We start from the raw sequence: 25,591 nt of genomic DNA, 5'->3' as shown, positions 1-25,591 counted from the left end.
GCAATATTGTGAGTCACTTACGGTCTAATTTTAATAATTATATCGTTTTGTGTTTATACTACTAGACAGTTGCAAATTTTCGGGCCATATTCGTTAGTCCAAACACAAATTTTGTAAATCACAAATAGAATGCTAGTGTTCGGTAATGCTCAGCATTGACCATGCAACATTTTTTCTAATATAACTGTAACCCAAACGTTATAGTCTGTTGTTACATTTCAAATGCATTTCAGGCCAGTTAACATGCCATTTTGCCACATTACAATATTTGTCAGTCACAACATTTCTATGTGTACATTATTAGGTGAACACATGGTGGTCTCAGTGCTTTCCAGAACATGTGTATTCTATTTACTTACTCTGCACACTTACATTGTGTTCAAAAAGTGTTACAGTGTTCTGATGCGTAAACAGTGTTCTATTTCATGTAATTTTGAACATATGAAATGCGTTCAAAAATAAAGACACTATATGTTCTAAACCTGAACACATGCATTCTAGTTTTCTTACTGAACACTTAAACTGCGTTCAAAAAGTGTTACAGTTAAGCGTTCTAATATGTGTTCAATAACTGAACACATAACTTTAGAGTGTAGTTGGGAAAATGACGTCATCGGTCGACTCTTGATCAAACTTAATGACTAACTTGCTCACTCTCACGACTCGTAGGCAAACGCAGAAGTAAAACAAACAAAGGAAAGTACAGCAAGGAAAGTAGGCAATTTCTAAATCACGACAAGAGGGAAATGAAAGTAACGATGTCACTCAATGCACAGTCCAATGTTTAAAGCGAGACATATCGCGTGACCTGGTTCGCGATTTCAACTGTGTATTTACTCAAGATCATTTACGTCAAAGAAACGGGCCACTAAAAATACAGCGCACCGAGGACGGCCTGATTTTAGTCGAGGAGGCGTGAGTAGAAAAGAAACGCACAGTTCAAAGTGAGACAGTGCCTGTCGACAAACTTTGAGAAGGTGAATATTTGAAGACTCACAGGTAAATGGCTATCATTTTAAGACTTGACGTCACACCTACATACCTCTGGCATCCGCTACCTCGACTAAGATATCAAAATTTAGGTACTTTTGTAGTTGATGTAGCAGCTGCCAATACTGGCCCGTCAGAATTCAATAGCAATCAATTCTGAGGCTCTACACTTGAACTGCCAGTCTGGGAAACGCCGTATGGCAATATGTATAGTATTCCTACAAAAGTGTTGATCCTTGAAGTGGTGGTGGTCATCGTAAGAAACTTTGATCACTTCTCCTCTTTTTGCAAAGGCGATGGAAGTCTTTACCAGTACGTCATCCTTTGAACTTGTGTGACATATCTCTTTTCAGAGTATTACTCTACTATTAGGCAATTTTACATGCTTCTAACAGTGATAAAACAAACGCATATGCACTAACCGATCCTGCCTTTTCCTGATCATCGTCGACGCGCGCGCGACAAACGCAACTCATTTCCCTGTAGGGGAAGGGGAGAGCATTATTTAGCTTGTCGAGCGCAAATTAGCTTTGACTATGCGGCATGGTTGCGCCAAGGAAAGCCTACGTATGCATGGTATTCAATCACCGTTCCGATTTCGTTCTGATAAGGTTTTTTGTTTAATAGGTCCTTCCCCCAAACGTTCGTTTCGGAGAGAAGGGAGGGAGTTTTGGGTCAAACGATATGAGTTGGGTTTGCCTCGCTGTCGCGTCACTTAGCAAAGTTTTGCCGAACAATGACAAGACCAACTCAGACATCAGGAAGAATGAGCAAATACCAGAAGCTCTGCTTACTACAGGGCGTCCTCTTGGTGCTTTAAAAACTTTAAGCATTACCCCTCTGGTTGGAGGGATTGAAAAAACGGTCAGAAAACCTCCGAATTGAAAGAGAACATTGCAATTTCTTGACCAATAGGCGCGATGACTCTCTTTTCTGTTGTAAGTTGTGATCGTGCCCCATAGAACGCAAGAGTGTCCTCTGACCATGGGGTCCGAAAACTGTCAGCACAATCATAATTATTATTGTGTCCGGCAACTCAAAAGTGTTGTGATGCGATATTGTTTGACATTCCCATACAGAAGGGCATCACGATCTATTTCTAATATGCGACGAGGAAAAGCTACGCAGGGCATTTAACAAGGAGTCTCTTCTTTGTCGAACAAACTGGTCTTGATCCTATAAAGTCCACCATATTTGTCACAACAGACAGGTTTAAACTTGAGTCCCAGTCATGTGGTCGATTCTGATAACAATAACACCTGTTTTTGAGATACCGATGTGCGCTATTGGTTATCAAAATATGTGTTGACCTAACAAAAAAACTTCCTCTATTCGAAGGACTGAACTTCGGCAATTTTTAAGGACAGCGCTTGCATGAGAAGAGTACACATTGTCACCATACGTGTGTTGACCAAACACGTCAGGGAAGATCGATGGACTATGCTCAGTGGTTCGTTATTGTCATCGCCGCGCAACAAACAGGTGTGCTACTAATATTGCTTATTCATGTCAAAGTGTTGATAATTAATGGATAAGACGGAACAACAAGGTGATACTCCTGATCAGTTCACCCCATCTTCTTTGTCAGCTGAGCTAGCTCTCTAATGACACACCACTGCACAAATCACACCAAGACTGAGATGTGAATGGATTTTGTCGCGGATTTGGAGAAAAAAGAGTATTCTCGCTGAAATATCCGTGTTTCTCAGCGTGTGTAGTGTAACTTTTTTAAGTAAATAATAACCTTCTTAAGTAAATGATACTTGAGACTGTAAGGAATATAGTCAAACTACTGAAAAGTCGGTCATTCGCACGCTAAGTTCGATTTTGATTTGATTGAAAGAGTGCTTCTGTAATTTCAAGGCTTCCTCGTTGTAATGTCATTTCTATCACTTCTCGGGAAAAAACAAAACAGATCATTAATAATCATTTGTACTACATGTAGCCTCCACTTTTGAGTTATATTAGTAGTTTGGCCTGCTCCAGGACTAACCACTGTATTTCCGCAAAAAGAAAGTGTTTACTTTGTTTTTACATCAAGACCAGCCGATTCGTGTATTCCGCACAAGATGGAAATCCGTTCCGTTTTCGCTTTCCCGGAACTCACAAATTACGAACAACATAATAATCTAGAGGCCGTTCGGAGCATGACCGAGAAGATAATTAGCTGTAATTTTCTATGGTTATTATGTTCAAGAAATCAAGTACATTCTTTTTTTAGTAGTTCCCTAAAGGATCTTGGAGAACGTATTATTATTTTTGCATACAATATGCTATATTCATATAAGCTAATGAATTTTTGTTCGAACTGTCACTAAGTCGTGAACCATGACATTAAACATTACAAAACAAGCATACAGGCTGTATTGAGAACTTGAATATTTGATATTTGACATACGTTAACGAGTAGAACAAGAAACGTGCGAAAATGTACCTGAATTACTAGTTGCAACCAAAGGCCTTACAGGGTCGACTTTGAAAATGCAGTGGTTAAACACTTATGGTGATACAACAACGGAGCAATGGCAGTGTGTCAAAGGTCAATACTTGTTGACAAGATCGTGCAACAAAGCATCTCTGATAATGGTGTGCTACTTCCCCTTTTTTGTACATGCACCTGAATGATCGACAATTATTTTAGCAGACCCTCCATGGCAAATCTATACAGGAAGTTTTTCCGTACTTTTAGTTGGGTTGTTGCTGTGACTCATTCAGATTCAAACGGGAACATTTGTTAGGTTCTCGGTATATTTTTACAAATGCAAATTCAAATGGGATCGACACGTTTAGAATGGGGTGAGTTGTTTTGTCCCATCCAGTCAAGGATCTCTCCGAATCTAGTAATATTTTTTTGGAATTTCCGAAACGCTGGAGAGATCCAAGACCAGGTTCCATAATCTTCTTTTTTCTTTCGAATTTCAACTGAATAGCTAGTCACTGGACGGACTGGTACAACAGTCACGACAGTCAACATGGAGATGTGGAAAAGATCGAAAACGTTCGGCACATGTATCCTAATTGGTTGTGTGACAACCCAACAGCCATAGAAGCTGTCACAGTTGACGGAGTCCCAGCTCTGAGCACGGGAGACATATTCCGACAGTTGAATGCAAGTGGCCTTGTTTGCAGAAACAAAGATCAGAAGAACGGGAAATGTCACGATTACAAAGTTCGCTTTTGTTGTCCCGGTGAGGGCGTATGCCACTCTATGTCATTTACGTGTCGTGACATGTGTGTATTTTAATATCCCCGCCTGAGTGTACAGTATACCTTTCAGTGTCAGTATCAGTTTTACTGCCACTCAACGCGACACAATGCTGCAATACTATCATGAACACACGTCTGGAGAGAGAGAGAGAGAGAGAGAGAGAGAGAGAGAGAGAGAGAGAGAGAGAGGAGAGAGAGAGAGAGAGAGATTTTTAAGAGGTTGACACACACATTATTTACCTATATATTCTTCATCACTTCTGTTTTAAAAATAACAAAATCTTCTCTTGAGAGCTTGATGCCCCTTTGATCTATATTATATTATATTAAATTAAATTAGAATTAGTCAATGGAACTCGATTGGTCAGTCAAGTCCATTTGCAGTTAATTGGAGCAATGAGCAAGCTTGGATTATGTATGATTGTACAAATCAAATATTCACAAATCTGCTTAAAAATAACTACTGTTCAACAGACGAAGAACAAATAAGTTAAAGTTCCCTTTTCGATGTTTGTGTCTTAAGGATCACGTGGTGCGATGACGTGTGCCAATGAGGACAGGTTAAACCGATACCCAATCGTGTCATCCTTCACTGTTAATATCATAGAGGTAGGTTGTATCTAGTCGTATGGTCTGCGACCGTTCACCAGTCTGACTGAGGAAACAGCGGCGCTAAGTGTTCATCTATTGTATCATATTTTGTTGAAATGCTGCATGTTTGCTGAGATTACTCCTTCGTCATCGTCACTGTATTTCAGTTTTGAACAAGTGAAATGTAGTTAAATAAATTTACAGTTATCCCAGGAGAATGATAGAATATTTCACTAAAGGGACGAAGTCCTCCTTTATCACTTATGGAACTATAAACAATATGTGTTGTCTTGAGCTTTGATCTCGATGTTTTCTCATGGCTAGCCAACAGTTTTGCTGTCGACTTACTTTGAATCTTTGAAGAAAAGTCGCTCTCTGTATAGGATAAATTATACAATATTCCCTGGGATCGAAATAATAAAGTGCGATAAAAGGGGCCGAGGTTGTCTCGTACATACAAAGTGCATGATCTCAAACATTTACATGTAAACAATGGATGTGCGAAAAGAGTGGATTCGAAGCTTTATAAAGTTTCGGTTTCTGCAAAAAGGACATTGTTTTTTGTAATTTTATCGACAACTTTGGACTTATTTCCAGATAGTACAGGAAAAAGTGATTACATGACTTCTGGTAACAACAATAGAAACATGCTAATGAGTAGATTTGGTTGCAACAAGTCGGTGAATACAACATTTGTTTTGAATGCGATGCTGTGGAGTTATCGCGAGATTTACCGGCTATCGCGTCCACCCCAGACATGCGCAGATGCCGCGCTTTCATCCAACTCTGTATTAACGACAGTTTTCGATCGTGCGCTGGTCATTAAGAACTTGATGAAACGACGTAATTCTACATAAGCAACCAAGTCAAACTTTCGAGCTGACCGTTACTGTAGCTAAGTGATGCTCGATAACCTACACGAACGTATTCGTTTATGGAAAGAGTATATGAGTATTTTTTCAGTATGCAAGTGAACTGACAATGGCTTCTCAGGGGTAGGGAATATTGATTTGCCTAAAATCGTACAATGTCTATCTCTAGCAAATTGGCAATTTCACATTCACTTGCATACCTAAAACAAATCATATAGTACATCGACATTATTTCATTACTTCTTTTTAGGTTTAAGAAGTCGTTTATTTCTCCTCGACATATGAGAAACGGACTATGAAATTGCAAATTTTTACATTAACGTGCTGTGAAATGTTTTCAAGTTGATAATTGTCTCAGTAATTAAAACAGTGTCGTTTTTCTTTTCGTCAAAACAGGACGTTGGACCTGGAATGCCGATTTTTGACGTAGCTGACCTTCAGTCTGACGATAATTTCACTCACTTTTCCTCCTTGGAAATAGTTTATGGAAATCAGGTGTTAATAACTTTTAGGCTCAAAAAATGTCAAAGTTGTATTATACCTTTCATTTTTCAAAAACCATATCGTCCGTCATGGTTGCCATATTATAAGATAACGCGTGAAAGACCGGTTGTGAGTATAATGATAGTTTCGCTTATGAGCGGCTGTGTGCACATTTATTGTTTAACTGTGATATAATATTTTAAATCGATTTTAAACTTTTTTTACTTACTTAAGTCCTGTTTTCGACAGTTTAACCGCTTCGGGGTCAGCGATGATGCGCGTTACATCGTTGTAGCTGCGTACCTGTCGGCGAACATCACCGCCAGTTTCAATTTGACTATGCATGCTACAGAAACGGTGAGTGAACATTATCTGCGTATAGGTCGAGTCGATAAATATTGTTTTTGAGCCACAGTCCCCTCATGGACCGTGTTTGAGCAATCGCTCAAGATATCTGTTTGCCGATTAAAGGGAGGAGTCGTCCTGTCCATTGTCCTTGTTGATAAGGGAGCGTTCAGTTATTATGGCCGGGGGTGGCCGGCAAATTCTTCCTGCGCATCAGTCAAAATAAGTGAACGCCACTACCCATTGTACCAAAAACTTGATGACCCCCCCTTTCAAGATGACAAAAATTTCATGACCCCCCCCCTCACATTGCTTGAGTAAAGATATGGAGCATAGAATCCCCCCAAAAAAGAGCTTAGATTTTTTCAAATGACCTTCCTTACAAACTCAAAAGGTGTTAAAGCTCAGATTTCCACTTCTGACGTGCTATAATTTTGAAATTACCCTTTAAAGGGGTTGGACAGAAATTACTGGAGGATCGCAATTTTTTTGCAAGCGTGTGTGTACAAAATTTTGATATTTGGATTTAATTAAAAATCAGCTGTTGATAATGTTGATTCACCATACATGGTATACATATATTTTCTCATACATGTATGGAAATCTATGTAATACTTATTCAATGCAAAACTATATCTGTGCATTTATAGATAGTTGATAATTTACATAAATGTACTTAAATGAAATATGGTTGTTACAACTGGCATGTGGACAAAAAGTTTGACCTTAGAATTTCACCAAAAATGTTCATCCACTATACATGGGAGTCTATGAGGAAAGTATGAATATTTTTTTTCCAATACAAAAATAGGTAAACCCATGTATTTATGTACTCTCGATTATTGATATCAATGTACTTGATTAGATTAGGGTGGTAACAAATGGATGTGTTCGCCAAAAATTGGATTTTGGAATTATACCAAAATGTAGATTCACTGTACATAGGAGTCTATGAGGAAAATGAATAATTTTTTTCCAATACAAAACTATCAAAATCTGTGTATTTATAGACATTTGACAATTCATTTTAAAGTACTTAGTTAGCCTAGGATGGTTAAAGGTTGATGTGTGTGCAAGAAATTGGATTTTGGAATTTCACCGAAATGTTGATTCACTATACATTGGAGTCTATGAGAAAACTAAGAATAATTTTTTTACAATGCTAAACTAAATTAATTTGTGCTTTTATAGGTGTTGATAATTGATACAAATGTACTTGATTCAAATAGGGTATTTAAAAGTTCAGATGTGGACAACAATTATGATATTGTTAATTTCACCTAAAAGTATAATTTCTTTTTTCATGGTACTAGTAGTCTCAGTACAGGTAACTGTTAAATAATTTCCCTGACAAAACTTGCTATATCTCTAATATGTAAGTAATAGGAATTGTTCATGGCCCTCAGTGCAGTGAGCTTGATTTACAATAAGACAAGCCTCAGAGTTGTCAAGTCAAGATGTTCATGTGACAGATAATTATACTTTTGTTCAGATTTACAGGTGAATAACTTCAGAGAATGAAATCATGCAACGAATCATTTTATCTCCCAGAATATGTCTGAACACTGAAACTGCTTTTTGACGGGACGGATACTTATGAAAATTAAGTGACCCCCTCTGAGCTGTTTGAAAAATACATGACCCCTCCTTTGCAGTTTTCAAATTTGAGGTGACCCCCCCCCCTGGATTTTGCCGGCCCACCCCCGGCCATAATAACTGAACGCTCCCTAAGATTGCCTCTTCACAGACATTTGCGATGAATGTAGGGCAAATGTGAAGTAAATACATCATTTGATGTATGTTCATGGTTCACCAGTAGCTTTCCAACTACTGTAAGAGTTTGCAAAATAAATTTTGGCTGTGTCCCTCGGTTTACATGAAGCTTACATGTACAGTTTCGGTACAGCCGCCATTTTGAAACTTCGAATGTGCATAAGGAATGTCAGGATATTGTGCATATCAGCATACCAGTTATTGTTTCCATGCACGCAGCTGCAGATGAGATGACTCGGTCCCTTTCAGCCATAGACGATCCTTAGGATGTCAAACGCGATATTACAAGTAACCGTTATATCATCGCCAAACGAAGTCTTAGTTATTAAAGCATAGTGAATATTCAACCGAGAAAAAGCACAAGACGAACATTGAAATAGTGACCAACGGTTCGAGTAAATTTACTTGCTGTTGTAGTTCATGCTTATTGAAAATTTTCGACATGTGTCTGTACTGTCTTTTCGTTCACCGAACAGCACGGCCCCATTCTAGCGTACAGTTTACAAGTTCTTGTTCACGATGTCGCCCACTGGCCGCCATATTACAACAAATTGTGTGAAACCAGAGAAAGACCAACTGTGAGTATAATAATTACGTTTATTAGGTGATACACGGTTGTTTGTTTGGCACGTACAGAGACACATTCAGTCTTTTTATGACAATAAAAATGCTAAGGTTGTTTGGTGTCCATTCGAAATATTTGTTTTCGACATAAAGCGAGAATCATCAAATAAGCGTTAACCACGATGGCGCTGTTCAATATGAATGTGCATGGACAATGCCAGGCATTAGCCGTAAAACTTAGTATGTATATATATATATCTATATATATATATATTATATATATATATATATATATATATATATATATATATATATATATATATATATATATATATATATATATATATATTTTAATTATATATATAATATTATAGCTGCCACTTGCAGACTTTCATGCGCTAATCAATACACTTTGCCTGCATTGATAACAAAAAACCGCTTATATACATATATATATATATATATATATATATATATATATATATATATATATATATATATATATATATATATATATATATATATATACTATATATATATTGTGTTGTGTGTGTGTGTGTCATTTCTTTTGATTATGCAGCCAATTTATCTTTTTATATTATTGTTGATTTTAAGAATATTAAGCCATGGTTTTGGATATTTGACGTACGATTCAACGGTTTTGACAGCTGGGCGTCGAACAGTGGAAATCCAATCGCCGGGAGAGGTGACGTTGACGTCGATATCAACAATGCACAATGTAGGTGTCATTAACACAAACTGTAATTTTGTATTGTGATTCATTTTAAGGTATAATGCACTTAGGGGACAGATATTCAGACTTTCAAATTCGTAAAATTCTTGTCTGATATACCACTTGTGGGGCCCACTTTAAAGTCTTGGAGTAAGAAAAATGTCATCGTCTTGGTTTTCGAAAATCGTAAATTTTATTTCCCCACATTTGCTAAGCGTATGGTTGAAAGTTTCATTGGGGAAACTTTTTTGAACAAAAAAGTCTTTCACTTTCGAGGCGCATATTACGTTCAGTGCAATAACCAGAAATTAGATTGTTCTTAAGGACATGAAAGAAAGCTACAGTTGCTAGTTTAACAATTATTACTACAGAAATAACGGGCGACGCGCTGACCATTAACGTTTATTTATGGGCAAGGGCGAGAGGAAAGCCAAAAATTAACGGGCGAGGCTTGCCGAGCCCGTTAATTTTGGATTTCCTCGAGCCCGCGCCCATTAATAAACGTTAATGGTCTGTGCGGTGTTTTTTATTTCCATTATATTATCAACGAACCAAAAAAAACGTCAAAATTTACGAAAATTTCCCACGCGAACGACAACGGGGTCCCAAAACTTGTCAGTGAGTAATGCGCCCGCTGTAAAAAATTTGCAAAGTTTGAGATTTTTTCGAAAAAGGGTCTGAACTAGGCCCACAAGTGTTCCATTGTATTTTGTTAAATTACAATTTACGTTTTAGCTGAAAAGTAAAGATGTTTACATACGATATTATTCATATTCACGGGCACAAAAACAAACCATTATTGCGTATTTGTGGTCGGTCACATGGTTCAGCCCGGGGGTTCAGCTCGACCAATTAAAATGCGACGGACAAGGTATGGTAATATAATGTATAATAATAATAAATGCGCATGCACAGAATCAGGCACGGTAAATAAACTATCCATTTTTTAGGATTTTTTTCGATTGGCACGCCGAGTAGAACGATCGCTAAAGAGTCCAGTTAGATCACTTCCGCTTGGAGAGCGATGTACTGTCGTAACTAAATGATTAAAATCATAAAGAAGGTATATGAGTAAAATTTGCACCTATCACATTGTGCACTCTGCTTTCTTTTTTTGGAATCTACGCAGTCACTGGACATTAACAAGTTGGAATCTACATTCCTCATCGCAAAATTTACACATTAACGAATGAGATGTCATGTAGATCACATACGTTCTCTTGCCATACTTAGTGAAGAGCATAACTGTAGTTCCTACATGTGAATCTGCTTTTAGATTTCAACATACAGTTCTTTGATGTTCGTAAACCTAGACATAATTGTTGTGTTGTCATTCAGGTGACGTTTATGTGTACGCGTCGATTCCAAAGAAATTAAGAGGCCACAGTTTGGATGAGTTTTTCCTGCAAATAACAAACACAGCCAATCACCCACTCCAAACAGTAAAGGTGGATGAAATACTCTCTGAATCCGCAGATCTCAAGGTGCGAATGACGACACACAACATTGAGGTTAGTCACGACAAAGGCTTACATTGTATTTTACATCTAACCAAAAAACCTTATGCAAAGACCCACTTTTCAATTAGTGTACGTTTGTGGAGGAGAATTCACGTTTTACACCACAAGACCTACATCCGTACATTTATTTGTTTTAACGAGTACCTTATTTTTCTGTTCCATTAATTTCTGAAATGTAACTCACAGTGGGATTATGCACCAGCTAGGCCATTTATTAAACGTCTCGTAGCGAAGCTCGGCAAAGAAGCATATCAGAATTATATCTCAAGACATGTACTGGGACGATTAGCAGCTAAAGGCTTTGACACGCATCGACACTTGGTATACCAACTTTCGTTGACAGACCCAAGTACACATTTCCCATTGGTTTTGGAATCGATTGAGATTGAAGTAATCGGTATACACAGTTACAATATCTTACTTAACAAGACGAAAACAGGAAATCGGTGCTAGCTATGTTGTTTTCACGGAAGAAGGGAGCTAGATGCTCGTACGTTTCTCGTGTCGTATTTTGTGGTCTTCGATGTGTTGAGTTGTTACAGGTTATTCTCTGAATCTATGGCGGCAACAGTTGTGCCTTTCCCAATTGAAATACCAATCATTTAGAAAATGCAGCTTGATGGGATTTTCATGTCATCTTTGATAAGAAATATTGCTTTGAAAAAAAAATGTATTGGGGAAGTGCAACGCCTCCTTAATAGTTGTTGTGCGTCAACATTTGTAGATCAAATCAAGGAACGTAAGAATGCACGAGGACATGTCATCTCGGATGACTTGTCATAAACCACACATTCCGATATTAATCTACATACACGTCAATTCATACTGATTATGGGTACATCTCCGTTTCCAGGTTGTCCTTACCGGAGGTTTGGAGCGAAATGCGACAAGGAGTGTATGTGCATGAACGGTGCGACATGCCACGGATGGAATGGAGCTTGTAAATGTGCAGCCGGGTGGCAGGGGCCGGCTTGTGACATCCGTGAGTGTGGTTGAAAGTACTTTATTAATTCATTCATCCTAACAGGTTTAAGTCGATATCCATACGAATCGGGGCTAGGGCTGCTTTCGTTTGTTTTTGTCAAATGAAAATTTACTTGTGAAAATATGAAGAAAGGAAATCTAAAAGCTAAATGTAAAGTGAAATGAAGTGAACGGAGAGAGACATGAACGGTAAATTTATTTTACAAAACCGTCAACGGCAGAAACAGGCACTACCGACATTATTTTCTGGATTGATACAATCTAACCCTATATATTAAAACACTTTTTTTCAACTTTTTGAGACTTATTTCAAGAGCAAGTTTGCACAAAAAACCTGAAAAAACCCAAAAAAAACCACACCGAATTCTCTCATTGGCTACAACAGCAATGAGCCAGCATAGAACAATAAGAACACTTGTGACTACAGCAAATAAAATATTTGTTTATGAATTCTTTCATCCCTGCGTGCCGTCAACCGGTTCAAAGATCATGAACGCATCAATGACATCAAGCTTGATAAACGCCAACGATTTTCATGATATTCTGGATTTTGGATCTTCATCATCGTTGTGTATTCTTTGCAGCTATTACTCCATACGTCAGTTTGTATGTAGACTCTGGTAGAGGTACGGTTCCCCTGCACGGTGTTATCCGCCTTCGCTGCATTTTCACGGGTATCAGACGAGAGATTGTGAAATGGGAACATAACGGGGACGACCTGTTAGCCGACGTTTCAAAAAATGTGCGAATAATAACAAGCACCATGTCAAGGTTAGTTATATTATTACAGTATCTGCTCACTTAAAGCTCCATTAAGGCTCCATACATTTTCATGAGTTTTGTTCTGAGATTCTTTTAAACCTTCCTTTCTGTACTTCGAAATTCATGCCAAAATTCCCGTTGTTAAATTCGCAAAAACAACGTGTCTATGGCTAATGCCCTGTGTTATTTTTGGCAACTGAACTCAAGAGTGTGCTTGTTTTATAGAAAAAAAGTATAGTTTAGAGCTAAAATGTAGTGTTACAAGAAAGTATAACGCCATTTCAATACAAACAATTCGTCAAATGAAGCTTATGGACTCTCATCTCATTTCCCATACCGCTCTCTTATGACAGTACACACGTTATGACACTATCGAAAGCAACGTACGGAGACTCTGGAAATTACAGATGTATGGGGGCTGGTTATGATAAAGAGAGAAACTTTACTTCCAACTTCGTGAAAATAAGTATCAAAGGTAAGCCATTTTTCTCAACAAGACATCGCTGGGCGTACACATCTGCTGATATTAAAATAAGGCAAAGAAGAGAGAATGTGTTTCGAGAGACCTGATCTACATGCCCGTCTCCAACTGCTCCCTGCACCTAAAATAAATGGCTCGTGATTTCAATATTTTTCCATATTCTTCCGGTGATACCAGAGAAAAATAAGAGTAAGACAGTAAAGGGTCCACATGCGAAAAAATAATAATTTACTAATAAACGGAATAATAGTAACTATACGAAAATACAATAATTAATCAGATATGGTAATATAAAATGATTTAGTAATTAGTAAGTCAATGTTTTCAAGGTTTTTGGCAAGATAAAACTTGACTATGGCAACTGCGTCTCTTGGAGCTGAAGTGACTTGCAGCCAGTCTTGATTTTGGAAGAAATGAGTTCATACCGTCTTGTAAATCACACAGCATTCTTGGATATATTGTTGTTTGTTTTTGCATGACCTACACTAGTTTTGGAACCCTGTCACAGGCTAGACGACTACTACAGTAACAAACCCCGCGGAGGAGGGTATACATGAGATTTGGGTACAATGCGCCACTCACCGCTGTAAATAGAGCCCAAGTGGTTACATGGAGAGCATTGTACTCAAAATAAGTGCATAAATACAGCGGGGGCTGTTGCTTTAATATCATGAAACAAGTTTTGGCGTCTCAAAGTGGTTAGCCCCGAAATCTGAGTACCCGAAAAAGCAAAAGCAGATTTAGAATAATGAGCAAGCATCGCTGAACGGAAAAGGAGAGCTAGCGACCAAATATTGCAAACCATGATTTATATAGACACCAGCCCTCCCCATTGTTAATTCTGTGCTCACCCATTCTCTTGTATAATTCTTTTCCAACTTCAGGTATTAAAAAGCGACTAATATTGCATCAACACTGTCCCTGTGACTGCAAAAGCGTCCATTATGCGGTCGGTGTTGTCAGGCTGAGTTTAACCCCCAATCCTACCGGACGTTTAGGATGGGTACCACTTTGAGGATGGGGACACTTTTGAGGTCTTCACATACGTCGCACGCAAACTCCGTCATGACAGTGAGATGTGAAGCACAGGAAAAAACATTTAATAATCTCCATGTTTTTTTTTACACTTACCCGCAACTTTGTCCTGTGTGTACCAATCTTCTATTCATGTTAAGGGGCCCGTTTTTGCGCTGGCATCTTACCATTTTACCATAACTGGCGAGAAGTGTCTTCCGATCAGACCAATCCTTTGGCATACTTGATAAACTGACACGGTATTATTTTTATTTTCGCCTGATTATTTTCCAAAGATGCAATCTAACGATAAAAATATGCCAAATTAAAATACAGAGAACATCTCGAAGGATGGATAAAACATGGGAGACAAGTTTTGGGAAAGATATTGAGCTTATCACTGATGGCAGTTTTCATTACTGCAACAGGTTGTCCCGTGAACACGTGGGGAAAGAACTGCACAAAGAACTGCAACTGTGTCCATGCCTCTACATGTACGCACTCAACAGGTTGCCAATGTTTGATGGGTTGGACTGGAGAAATATGTAACAGAGGTAGGGTCAGAAATTGAAGATTGGATCTTTTGAGGAGTTCCTTGTGATTCTGATCAATTTTCTTTTCATGTATGCATTTTCCTTTTCATAAAATTAACTCCAAAGTAACAAATCTTAACCAAAAAACCAATTTATCCAAACTGTAACACGTCGAAGTCCAAGATGTTTCTATTATTCATTAGTGAACGGATTAAAAAGTCACGGGAAATAATGACTCAGTTCAATATATGAGCATATTTAAAAAAAGAAAATGTGTTCAATGAAAAATGTTTGGCACAAAGTCAATATTTAGTACAATGATATACTACAATTTTTGCCTTATAAATAACCATTTTATTGACAACTAACACGTATTCACTAACACTCTATTTGGGTTTCTTAATCAGACACAGAAAAGCCATCCATCCACGGGTGCCCATCTGACATTACCAAACTTCTCTCGAGTTCTTCAGATATGGTGAATGTGGCCTGGCCTCCGGTAACAGCCACTGACAACGATGGCATAGCCAATATGACATCTACACATGATTCGGGACAACTCTTTCCTGTTGGAAATTCAAAAGTCGTCATATCTGTATTTGACAATTGGAACAACTCCAACGTGTGTACTTTTTCGGTGAACGTTAAAGGCGAGTTTATTTTAGGCCAATATGAAGTGAACATAAGAATACACACGTTTAAAAAACGATACAGAAATTGACATAAAATAGATACCGTACGTAGAGATAAACAATGCACACACAAAAGCAAGTGAGCATACATACATACATACATACATACATACATACATACATACATACATACATTCATACCTCTCAACGCATAACCACATCTTACAAAAATAGTTCACATGGTTAAGTCAGGAACTAGGCAAAATGTTGTGACATGCTGCTATATATATTCATTGTCCGCACAATCTGACTGTAGCAGAATTTTTTTACAGCAGCGTCAGATCACTGGAACGGTAAGACTGGACGTCTGATCATCGGCATCATTGCAGCCACCTGCTCTGTGTTCGTTGCTGTTGGCATTGTCACCATTATCAGATTAAGAGTGAGAAGATTACGACCTCAGTGGAATGGATACTGTCGTCTCGATTATACCTTTGCACAGAGGAAGAGAACAATATCGGTGAGTATGGTATCCATCATAGTGTCGACCTGAAAGCCCGAGAACAGGTTATGTACAGGCTGCTCTATGCTAGAGGGAAGGAAAGAATTTCCCTTTAATCCTTTGATTTCTTGTCACTTACAGCCAGGAGTACCGACTTTTCATAGGAAACAGCTAGTAATTCTTCATTTGCTTGGCGAAGGGGCGTTTTCAAAAGTACACAAAGCGAGGTTGGCCCTTTCCAAAGATAAAGTTAAAATTGTGGCTGTGAAAATACTGAAAGGTAAGAGAAGTCAATTTCAGGTAAAAATTTGGTCGATGGGGTTCCATCTTGCAAACAGTTCATTTTATTTCCTAAAAATAACTTGCTTCAATGAAAATATCTTCATACCACATACATTTTTAAGTGAGAGAACTTGCTGTAGCAGTATCTCACATAGTGACAAGCAAAAACCCATATATTTCCCCATTTTTAAGTTTACGTGTCTAAGCATACCAGCCTCCGAAGTCTGACATTCCAGCTTTACACAGAATTATTTCAAGACAAATGGATACTACACCACTAGTGCAGTTCAGATATAGATGACGCTGGACATATTAAAATAGTTCTGAGGCAATATGAGATATTAGAGACTGTAGAATGTTACATACCTTCAATAGATATTGAATAATAAATCATTCTTATCAATAAAAACTTTCTCTAAAATATCTATTCATACTTTCATTTCGCTTTAAATGAAATCTGGGACTAACAGTTTTATGTGATAAAAAGTAGACGTATAGGCAGTACCGCGTTCAGTACAAGGGAAGGAAAGTGTACTTGATAAACAAACTCCAAAACAAGTCAAGGAATGAAATTCACATTCTCATCTAATTTCAGATGATATCGAACATTGGCAGACATTTGTTCAAGAAATTCAACTCCTTCAGAAGCTTCAAGGCCATTCAAATGTTGTCACATTCATGGGAGTTATCTTGGAACAAAGTAAGCGTATCTGTCGACGATTCTCGTATTTCAGTGTGACGTATTTCCGTTTTTTCAAACTTTTTGATTATGGTATGTCATCAGTGATTGCATGAGCATGACGAGTTTTTCAGATCCTTGCATCACATGCGACCGACACGAGTTTTTGCAAACCATGGGAGCCGTTTTCTTCCAGCCCATTCAGTTCATTCACATGCTGTTGCTATCTTCCTCGAAGTACACGCGCCATGCACGCACACATCACCTGTTAAAGGCATGGCTGGTAGGAGATGTGATCACATTACCTAATGTTGATCGAAATCGTATAGCAATGCAAACCAAATACTGGTGCCAACTAATTACACCACAAGGTTTACAGTTTCAATTCCATTGCAGACTAGGTTTTGCATCATAATGTTTAAACCGTTTGATGACTTTGATGACATACACTGTCTCAAAGAAAAGCAAAGTAAATATTATTAAATGTCTTGGTGTAATCTCATAGGCCATTGTTGCACTGTGACTGAGCTTATGAAGCAAGATTTACTCGATTATCTAAAAACGTGGCCAAAGGAGAGCAAAGTTACCGAACAGTTCGACAGTAGTCTTGTAACATTTGCTCTGCACGTGGCCAGAGCATTGGAATATCTAGATCATCAACAGGTAAGTCAAATGTTTTTATTTTGAAACCTAGTTATCATACGATTGTACGCCTTCTTCGAGTTATAATACCTCAGTTGGCATGGAACGCTCTCATTGTGTTTTTATGAAACCTATAAAGTTTTTTTTCGTTAAGATACATGAAGCAAACGTTGACACAAGTTATGCATTTACGTAATTGGTGACTGACAATTGGAGTTTCGACAGCAGATAAAAAAACCGACCCACTTATCATATAATATTGATAGATAGGACCATCTACTTATGTAGTCAAGTGGTCTTAGCTGACTGCAAAGAAATTTGGACAGAGAATCATAATAAGAACTTCTTTTGTTCAACGTAAAACCTCCCCTTTCAATTGAAGTGTTGCTTACTTTTCGACGAAAAGCAAATTGATAGAAATAACTTCAATAACTGTATTTCTATATAATGCTTTCTGTTGTGGAAAATATGCTTCCAATTTAACAAATTTAAGTGGCATATTAATATTGTTAACCTAAAATGATAGATATGAATAAACAGAATGAAGTTCTCTTTCAAACATTAGGGATTTTAATGTGCTCATAATTACCTTTTAGGTTGTACATCGTGACATCGCTGCTCGTAACGTTTTGATCTCATTCAACGACGTCGCCAAAATAGCGGATTTTGGTCTGTCAAGGGATGTTTATCAAAAGGGGCAATACCAAAGACACACAACGGTACGTCCAGTCAAATCCTGAATGACGAAAATTGTTTTAGACGGGGTCAACAAACTTGACTTTTTCACTAAAACAACCGATACCACATCAAGGCTGACACACAAAGCTTATATCTTGTCTTTAAGGAAGAAGATCATACTATCCTGATAATTATCGTTAAAAACCATAGAAAGATGTTCCTTGTGTACTATCTTCTGTATCATTGAAAACATGTTTATGCTTGCACAGCTGCCTGGATTGGCATTGACAGATCTCCTCAGCCATGCCAAAAGCATCTTCCTCTGATGGCTTAGAAATGTGAAACCTATAGATAAGAGATTGGCAGCCGTGGTAGGCATTGTAGTAAAAGTGCACCAAATATGGACACTTCTTTTGCCCGGGTTTCTACAAGAATATGCTGCAACCTTTTAAAGCCACATCATAATTATTATAGGCACAATTGCATTCTACTGTATTATACTCTTTGTCGTCGTTTCCTTTTTGTCATAACATTTGTTACTCTTTGTCACATACCTCTGTTAGGGTGGGTTGCTTGTACCTGTCCGTTGGATGGCCCCTGAAGCACTTGCGAATGGGGTACATTCCAGTAAATCTGATATGTAAGTGGATAGGTGTTGTTTCTGTAAGCTGTGTTTTTATTGAATATAACCATATATGTATATATGCGCTATGTAAAGATTTATGTAGGAATAGAGAAATTTTTAGATAATTGTATATTATTTCAATAAGTTTGTGGTGAAATCCTGATAACGAATCAATACATATCAAGTTAAACAGTCAGCTATTGGAAATACTTTGATCGGAGAGTTTGGGTCATGTTCATGCTGTTCATATAAACACTTTAAAGGATTATTGTACAGTAAAGTTCATACAGTGCTAATATACAATGTCTTGCGTGGGACACCGGTAAAATTGATTACATCTTGTAAGGGAGCGTTCAGTTTTTATGGCCTGGGGGGGGGGGGCGGCAAAATCTTGTCGCCGGTGTTCAAAAAAATATAGACCCCCCTGCATTTTTTGTGAAAAAAGATGACCCCCCCCCTTTGTCAGACGAAAAAAATTGATGACCCCCCTGAAAAATAACCAAACCCATATGTCAAATTTAACCGCATGATTTGGATTTGAACTCCGGTACGCGGCACACTTTATATGTGTAGCAGAGATGCCAGTGCACAAACTTCTCAGCCACATCCATTGAAACGTCTGTTAATTAGGATGACTGTAAGGCAATTTTTGACTTCATTTCCATAGACAACTCATGTCCATGGACATTGTATAAAGTAAACTTTATTGGAGTGGTTCGCCAAAGGCAGCCCTCCGGTTAAGAGGGTCGTGGGCCATTACGTAAAGTCAACTTTATTCTAGTGATTCTAGTGTTTATTCTAGTTCTATTCGGTAAAGAGGGTCGATCATGGCTATTGCATAAAGTAGACTTTACTGGACAGGGCCGCTGAAGGCGCGCGGCCATTACCATTATTCAGTGCGTGATCCCAGGGGTCCCTCAAAAATGTTTCTAATACAAGCCGCGGCTTCAATTGGGAATTTTACAGTAAGATTGCCGTGGAGTATTACATAAAGTCAATTTATTGTAGTGGGCCGCCGCAGGCGGCCCGCCGGTAAAGAGGGTCGGATCATGGCCATTGCATGAAGTAAACCTAATTGGAGTGGGCCGCCAAAGGCGTCTGCCAGTTAAGAGGGTCATGGGTAATACATAACGTATATTTATTGTAGTGGGCCGCCGAAGGCGGCCCGCCGGTTAAGAGGGTCAAGCATGGCCATGGCATAAAGTGAACTTTATTGTTGGTATTATGTTTTTGAAAATGTGGTGACCCCCCCTTTCCTACCAGTGAAAAAGCAATGACCCCCCCTTTGCGGATTCCAAAATTACGATACCCCCCCCTGGATTTTGCCGGCCCCCCCCGGCCGTAAAAACTGAACGGTCCCTAATTGGTGCTTATAGTACAGACCGTTCAATTAACACAGAATGCATGAACAGAAAATTTGCGAAACAAAAATGAAAATATTTTTCTCATAAACTCTGGTCGATCTTTCTCCACAGATGGTCCTATGGAGTTTTGCTATGGGAAATGGTTACACTAGGTATGCAACAGCTCTAACACTTATGTATATACTCGCGCAGCCTTGCAAAACTTATAGATATTACATTTGGGTGTGCCGGTGTTGTTAAGGTACAGCTAACTCTGGAGACCCGCGAACTTAACAAGCAGATCAACCTGCCTTTTGCTATACACATGTACACAGTTGGAGATCTTGAATTTGATGATTTCGGCAATTAACTTTAAATTTCATTTGAGGCTTTTTAGAAGTCATTTATTTAATGGTCAATGGTGTTGAATTGTGTTCAACCATTCTCTAGGTTGTACTCCATATCCAGAATTTCAACCCCTTGAGTCCGCCTCTTTAGCTCGGCAATTAAGCATGGGTTATCGACTGTCAAGGCCTCAGCGTTGCACAGAAGACATTTATGGTATGATGAGACACTGCTGGAGGAACAACCCGGATGAAAGGCCCACGGCTACTGGTCTGGTGAACAACATAGTACGGCTTCAAAAGTGTAACAAGGTAAGACTATATTGAATGTGTGTCTCCTAAAAATTCAACAGCTTTAATACATTCACCAAATGTGTACATAAGACGTCATAGAGTATGTACCTTTTGTGGTTAGTTTGCATCGATATGTATCAACCCAGCCACACATCGTTTAATTCACGTAGTCATCTATTCATCTAAGTTTACAATGTGTTATCTAACAAGTTCTTACGGATTGAATAATGACTTCATATGGTGTTAGTTATAAGGTAAATAATGGTTACGTTATTGACTACCCATAAAATAATTTGGCCATTTAGTTAAAATATATAAAGACTAGCAGCTACAGAACAGTACTGACTAGCAGGCAGATGAGAAAAAATGAGAGGTCAGGTGGGAAAACACAAAGTAAATATAAATGCAACAGACCAATAAACATAGCAGACAGACTGAAAGACGCACGGACAAAGATAATAAAGTGTAAACACGATTGGAACTAATATGGGATAATTGGATCGTCATGTTTTTCAAATTTATCAAAAGTGTCAGTTGCCCTATAGCTGAATATTGCAATATTACAAATTACTCATAAAAATCAAGTGTGGAACTAAAACAGAAAAGTGGATGAGGTTACAATTGCAGATTAAATCTACACTACTTCACCATCCACTTATCCCCAATTAGTTCAAATCGTGTTTACAGTATCAGCTTGTAATCCATTAAATGAATTTTTTTCTCTATTTCTTTTTAGGGAATGTTCATTTATGGTAGACAATGATTATCTTAGAAGACAGATTTCTGGGCTCGACCCGGCACTTTTCTGCAACAAGGATCGCCAAAAACCCCAGCAGCTTACAAATGATGTCAAACAGGCAAATAGATACAACAGTATCACGCGAGTGCAGTAACGATCATCTCTCTTCGAGGATTTCTTTGTATGGCCGACACTGGCAATTTTCAAGCAGTGCAATGTTGAGTGAACACACCCCATACCTCCATTTCCTTGGTACTTATTAATTTGTACTATTAACTCCATATACCGTAAATTACATCTAAACACATATAATGCATTGCAAGAAGATGTAACAGGATAAGTCTCTAAAATCTAAATTCATAGTTGTTAGATGTATCTGTTCATATTTGAAGCTCATTATTTAAACATATCTCCGTGTGTGTAGCTAGTTGGCACTAGATGTTGTGTTTGTGCTTACAGTATCTGTTTGATTGTACAACAGCTCTTAAAGAATGACCTCATTGTTGTTATTTTAGTCACTTTTGTGATATATATTTCCTTCCGTCGTATACATTTTTAATTTGGAAGGAAGGAAAATTCAGCTTATTTTGAAATTGGAAGCAGACGAACTTTGTTCAGCAGCTGTTCCGTGAAAATGGGCCCCTTTGTGTAGCTTATTCTTATGAAAGGTTTTTGTCGGACAACCTCCTTATGTAACGTTTTTTGTCAGACAACCTTCTCCTCTCCGTTAACTTGATTTTGCAGTGCGTACTTCATTTATCGTAAGTTCATGAAAATGACAAAAAATCCAAACAAAAACGAAACAAAAACAAAGCACATAACTTTACAATTGCCAATGCAATGGAGTGAGTACAAAAATTATGATAATAACTAGGGTGAAACGTTCTTGATAAGTAATTTTCTGTTTTTACGGCATTTGTTTGGTTTACGTTTGTTGATTCATAATCAAACTGTAGAACATGCAGGATTGTGGCTTCAGGATGAAGACTAATTGAGAAATGTGTACTTGATGCAAGGCAGTCAAAGAAAACACAACCAGTTAGTCACTTTCCAAAGGAGAACATTATTTTTAACTGTGATATGATAAAGCACAATATAATACAATAATGTGTCTTGCGTAAAACTATTTTAAGGAGTTCAAATGGCTGAAAGCTGAAGGCAGCGTATTTCAATAAGCACTTACCAAAAGGTTTATTGTCGCTGAATATAAATCGAACGTTACAGAATTATGTGTGTTGTAAGGGTTTCAAAGGGTTGTAAAGTGATTTGAAATTATTAAATTTGCTCCCGCCATGAGTATTTTGTCATTAAACAATCAACCTCTGCTTTCTGTGTATCACTTACAATGTCTTGGATTAAGAGGTATGTTCTTAACATAGGCTGCACATCCATTGTCAGCACTATTATTACTAAAATAATCGCAATCATACCAATCCATACTCCAAAGACATTAGGTCAGAATTCGTAAGACAATAGCTGTAAACATAGACACAAAACAGCACAAAACAGGCAGTAAATAGACGGTACACAAACAAAGTCATATTCATGAAAGAAAGATAATATGGACCTCTGGCCAGAAGACCAAGAAGTGATGTCAGGTGTTTCGAAAATAGTAAGCGCATCCTGCCCCACATGTGGCACCCGTACCCGCCATATATCAATCTGTAAGTCAGATAGGTAGTGGTCACTAACTAAGGCCCAATGTCACCGATGCCATCAGCAATCATTTGTCGAAGAGAGATATTGTATTTATCTACCAGCTTGCGATACCTGCCAAAAAGCGTTTGAATGTAGAGACAAGTCTTGCTCTGGTATAACCTTGATGTAACAGGTTGTGCGAGAGATGGCCATGTCTCTCTACAAAATCACCATATGAACTGCATGCTCTAGCATATCGAATAAGCTGGGAAATGTATACCCCTTAAGCTGGTGAGAGTGGAATATTACTTATGAAGTGTGGAAAATTGATTATACTAAAGTTGAAATCATCTCTCTTGTCATATAGCCTAGTAGAAAGGTGACCATTAGAGTCAAATTCAAGTAAAATGTCCAGATATGAATCAGAAGAGGCCGTTTCTGTAGTTTCTTTAATCTCCAATTCTGGAGGATAAATCATAGCGAGATATTTACTGAATTCAGAGTTATTCATTGAAATAACATCGTCTATGTATCTATTTGTTAGGTTGAAAGTTCTAGCTACAGAGACCTTTTTCTGTTTTATTAGGTTAACGTTCTGGATAAATTCTGCCTCGTATGGGAACAGAAATAAGTCGGCAAGCAAGGGAGCACAGTTATTGCCCATAGGAATTCCTATACACTGTTAGAAAATGTGTCCTCCAAATTCTACAAATATGTTGTCAATGAGGAAATCAAGCATACTGATAATGTCTTTTTCGGTATAAAACACTTTAGCGTTAGTAACATTTTTAACAAAATATTTAGAAATATACCCTTATACTACATATTGAAATCAACGATCGAATGCATCTTCGAACAGTATCCATGGCCAATTCGCCTATACAGGACTTGTCGACAAGACGAATGCTGGAAATGTTCAGAAGTTATAGGTTTAATTGATAACTCACCATTTAGGTAATTTCAAAATCACAAATCGACCAGAATACTAATGACATTGGACCACAGTCATCCCCAGGAACCTGTAAATAGTATTTAAATCGATTCCCGCGCAATGCCAGAGAAAACAAACGTTTAACCAATCTTCGTGGTGATCTGAGCTTCTGAGCTGTCCAAGTACATCTGGACCTTGAAACAAAGGAACCAGGTCTATGACAATTCGTGGTCAATTATTGACAAAGCATCAAGTTACTCTAACATAAGCAAGCGATGTAATCTTTGTATATCAGAAAAAACTGCTCATTATCAATGCTGACAAATCTACGCTGTTAATCAAACGCTCGCAGTTGGTTTCAAAATGTCGCCACCAAAACAAATATTATCTATCAAATTTTAACACCACCTATAAATAGAATGGTACGTCCCGATCATACATATATAAGAGTGTTGAGCTAGTATTACTTTCACTTCATCTGTCTGATGATTGCAGGATGCATGAAACTTAAGTAACAGATACCATTACTTTGTACTTGTAATTTTGCGTTTATATATATATATATATATATATATATATAATATATATATATATATATATACGCGAAAAGCGGTTGGCTTGTATGTCAATGGAGGCAAAGTATAGTGTTCAATGCATTTCTGCAGGATGGTAATACTGAGAATCTAGGTACTTGTAGTTGCCACTCTACAAGCTGTTACATGCACTGAGCAATCATCAGGAGTAAGGATTTGGCGGGAATGGGGCTGTTCTTTGCAGCAGGTGGGTATGCATATGCAAATGAGCGGTTGCAGCCAATGTCAGGTCAGTTATTAATGAGAAGGAATTTACTGCGGTGTCTGCATTTTGATAGGAATTCAGTTCGCTTGTTAAGGGTTGATTTGCTGTCTGAATAGACTATTCGAAGTTTTTCTGTTATGCACAGGTTACAGAGTTTAGTTTTATTTGACGAGATCAAATGGTCCATCATTGACAGGGCTTTCCCCTATTGATGATAGGTGATTGGTGATAGGTGATTATTGAAGCGTAGTCTGAACTCTGTTTTGGTTTCTCCCGACGTATTGCTTTTTACACCGGGTGCATGTTATTAAATATATTATGTTCTTAGTTTTGCATGCGATATTGTGTATTCTTTTGTGTGTTGTTTTGCATGTGGTGCTTGTGAATTCTGTTGCATTGTGGGAGTATTTGCATATGTTGCAGCCTCTGGTGGAATTGCATTTAAAGAAACCTGCTGTTTTTGTGGTGCTGGATACGTTACTGTGTACCAGCAGCTTTAACAATCACCTATCATCAATCAGGCGTAATTTGAACACCCCAGTAGCTCTGCACTTCAGCCAACCAAACCACACACATTCTTGCATCTTTAATACACCGCCATTCTCAGTAATT

The 25,591-nt window shown here is 38.0% G+C and overlaps 1 protein-coding gene across 2 annotated transcripts; it reads left to right on the top strand.

Annotated features, from left to right (window-relative positions):
* The first annotated feature begins 862 nt into the window (after positions 1–862).
* LOC139138945 (uncharacterized) lies at positions 863–22,936 on the top strand. 2 transcript variants are annotated; one of them, XM_070707571.1, is made up of 24 exons: positions 863–999; positions 2,329–2,472; positions 3,921–4,178; positions 4,721–4,806; positions 6,057–6,155; positions 6,393–6,500; positions 8,738–8,839; positions 9,441–9,564; positions 10,897–11,069; positions 11,265–11,475; positions 11,932–12,060; positions 12,647–12,833; positions 13,178–13,299; positions 14,748–14,873; positions 15,260–15,502; positions 15,820–16,004; positions 16,128–16,266; positions 16,864–16,968; positions 17,453–17,610; positions 18,186–18,308; positions 18,831–18,907; positions 20,368–20,408; positions 20,686–20,891; positions 21,610–22,936. In XM_070707571.1, the coding sequence occupies exons 2-24, from the start codon at positions 2,424–2,426 to the stop codon at positions 21,634–21,636; spliced, it is 3,078 nt and encodes a 1,025-aa protein (XP_070563672.1). In that variant the 5' UTR covers positions 863–999; positions 2,329–2,423; the 3' UTR covers positions 21,637–22,936. The 2 variants fall into 2 exon arrangements, with proteins under 2 accessions (XP_070563672.1, XP_070563673.1); XM_070707572.1 differs by lacking the exons at positions 863–999; positions 2,329–2,472; positions 3,921–4,178; positions 4,721–4,806; positions 6,057–6,155 and having other exon boundaries at positions 6,362–6,500; positions 15,817–16,004; positions 21,610–22,929.
* The last annotated feature ends 2,655 nt before the right edge of the window (positions 22,937–25,591 follow it).

Source organism: Ptychodera flava, chromosome 8 (assembly GCF_041260155.1).
Source record: "Ptychodera flava strain L36383 chromosome 8, AS_Pfla_20210202, whole genome shotgun sequence".
NCBI lineage: Eukaryota > Metazoa > Hemichordata > Enteropneusta > Ptychoderidae > Ptychodera > Ptychodera flava.
This window is presented reverse-complemented; position numbering and strand designations above follow the sequence as displayed.